Genomic DNA, 2811 nt, shown 5'->3' on the forward strand with positions numbered 1-2811 from the left:
ACAATGTTTGCAAATGTAATGCTGCATTGATTAGAAAATAAAGCTGGATGTGTTTTGAACATATGGTTTTCATTTGGAATTTTTTTCAATGGCCTCCTTTAGAAAAAGTAAACCTATTTACCAGAACAAAAACAATATCTAAAACATTCTTTCTTAAACATTCCGTAGATCACCTGTTACTTTGTTAAATGAGGATTCTAATTCAGTAAATGGAATGTGGGTCTGATATTTAGCTTATATATCATCATCAGATGATGAAGATGCTGGTTTCTGTATATATTTGGAGCAACAAAGAACTTTCATATCAAAGAAAAATGTTAGGGTTCCTGTTGTTGTTACCTTGCTTCTTGTCAAGAAATATTTTTCATTTGATTGTCAAGTGATATGTATTTCAAAAGATTTATTGATTTCCAGTTTCAACTATTAGTGAAGTTTTTTTTCCTACCATTCAGAGTTGAAAGTAATCCCTAAAAGGACATTCAAGTGTTTTCCAGGGTCATCTCCAACTTGCAAATTGGTGGAAATGTTGATCACACTGGACTATCAGGTGTCAATTCCCAATCATTACCATCATTCTGTAAACACAGTTTTCCAAACTCATTTAACCTCTCTAGCTTTCTGTAGAGTCATTCAATGAGGAGTCCTCCCATAAGACTTGAAAATCAAGAGGATGATTCAGTGCTCATTGATACCTGCAGATAGACATGTGGATAGAAGTGAGCACTGGAGTTACCTGGAGAAATCCTGCATCAGCTGAGAGCATCAGCACACCCACCACTGGCTTGACAGACGGGTCTGAGGGCCACATGGCTAGACTACCTATACCTTCAGGGGCAGTATTATCCTGTCTTCTAAAAGATCAGAGAATCCCCTGCCTCTAGTATCTGCTTCCCTAAATCCCTGAATGACATACCCAAGGCCTTGAAATTTGTGGTTCAAATTATAGTTCTCTGAATTGACAGAATTCCTGCTTGAAAATAAAAATGCTAGAGTGGTTTCCAAATTTCTCTATGAATACTAATTATCCCTTAATACAAACTCTCCAGATTTACTGAACTTTTTCCCTTATGAAATCAGCAAGGACATTGTCACGTATTGGCTGCTTTTGGTGGATGAATAGTAAAGAGAGAGTGAAAGGAGACTTCATGGCCCCTCTCTCAAAATCTACCAATGGCATTCAAAACCCAGATGAGTCCAAGAAACACTCTCTGCAGATAGAGACACACCAACATATGGAGGAGCAGCTGGGACAGCCCAGCATAACACATCTGCTTTCCTGGGTGGTTTTTGTTATGGCTTGTAACAGTGTGCAAGGAATACTGTGACGTTGTAGACAGTAATAAGTGGCAACATCCTCAGGCTGCAGGCTGCTGATAGTGAGAATGAAATCTGTCCCAGACCCACTGCCACTGAACCTTGATGGGACCCCAGTCTGTAAACTAGATGCCCCATAGATCAAGAGTTTAGGAGGTTTCCCTAGTTTCTTCTGATACCAGGCCAACCATCTGCTAATGCTCTGACTTGCCCGGCAAGTAATGGTGACTCTGTCTCCTAGAGATGCAGACAGGGAAGATGGGGACTGGGTCATCTGGATGTCACAACTGGCACCTAAGATTGGAAACAGAAAAACAAATATAAACCCAATTAATCAAGTTATAGTAGGACTTTCCTGACTGACCAGGCAGTACTTCCATAGTGGCTGAGTCAACTCTTAGTGTTCTCCTTCCTTACCTCGGAGCCAGAGCAGCAGGAGTCCCAGGAGCTGAGCGGGGGCCCTCATGTTCATGCTGTGTCCTGGCTGGGACTGACTCCTGCACTCAGTGTGACCAGTCCATTAACATGTCTTCAGGGTATGGGTCTGGGTTCTGTGGAATATGCAAATTAGCAAGGGGTGGGACTGACTGGAAACAGCTGCAGGGCTGGCTTCTGTCAGTAACTTAGTACAGACCCAGTGATCCCAGGTGTCTGTGGTCAGAGCAGTGAAACACAGATTTGCATGCCTATAATATTTTTCTACTTAGAGGACCCATTGTCACAAAATATCATTAAGGGAAAATTTTTAAAATGTATATCATACCTAATAATACATAGAATAATGTGTTTTAGAGTTGTATTGCGATTGCAAGGGGGAATTTCTTTGTTTGCAGGGAATGCATAATTAAGCGTTAGAGAGGTCTAGCAGGTTTTCAAGTTACTCTGAAATGGGTCAGGTGAGGGTAAAATCCTTTTTGCTGTACTATTTGTACTACTGTGAACATGAAACTGTTTCCTTGCTTGAAAAGGAGAAACAAAATACTCATAAGCATGTTTATTATATCCAAAAGTTGCTTGTAATGACCTCAAACCTTTGTTCTCACCAGTCTAAGGCCAAGGAATTCAATGAAAATGCACAAAGATGATACCATATTTTTTCAGCGTGTGTCACTCATAGATCCACAATTGTTCAGAGTTACGCTTTATACCTAGGGAATACATGGGTTTCACCTTATTCTTTATTTGAAGCCACAGTTTTCTGCCCCCTATTTTTCCACTGGGTATTATTTTTCACAGTTCATTAGCAGGAAGGGCTCGCTAGTGATGTTAGATCAACACAAGAAATATCTGTTCCTTCCTTGAGTTCAGGAGCTTGAACTGGGGTGAACTTAAAATTCTGAACCAATTTAGTCTTAGTGATCAATTGTCTCAAAAGAATGAAGACATCCCCTGTGTAAGGCTATTATATGCACTGCCCTCGAGCATGTTCCTAGAGCCTCATGCACAGCTCCCATGGACTCTGGCTTTCTGGAGAGCAGGTGAGTGGGAAGCCCTGGA

General features: G+C 40.9%; 1 gene segment (V, D, J or C); it reads right to left on the reverse strand.

Moving 5' to 3' along the window:
- Positions 1 to 1230: 1230 nt before the first annotated feature.
- On the reverse strand, positions 1231 to 1829 carry LOC103254371 (the record flags this gene model as incomplete). The annotated part of the segment is given in 2 exon segments: positions 1231 to 1608; positions 1732 to 1829. Coding segments are annotated over 2 exon segments (433 nt in total), but the record flags the coding sequence as incomplete, so codon positions are not given.
- Between the last annotated feature and the right edge of the window lie 982 nt (positions 1830 to 2811).

Source organism: Carlito syrichta, unplaced genomic scaffold (assembly GCF_000164805.1).
Source record: "Carlito syrichta isolate Samal-C Ts95f unplaced genomic scaffold, Tarsius_syrichta-2.0.1 Scaffold277449, whole genome shotgun sequence".
NCBI lineage: Eukaryota > Metazoa > Chordata > Mammalia > Primates > Tarsiidae > Carlito > Carlito syrichta.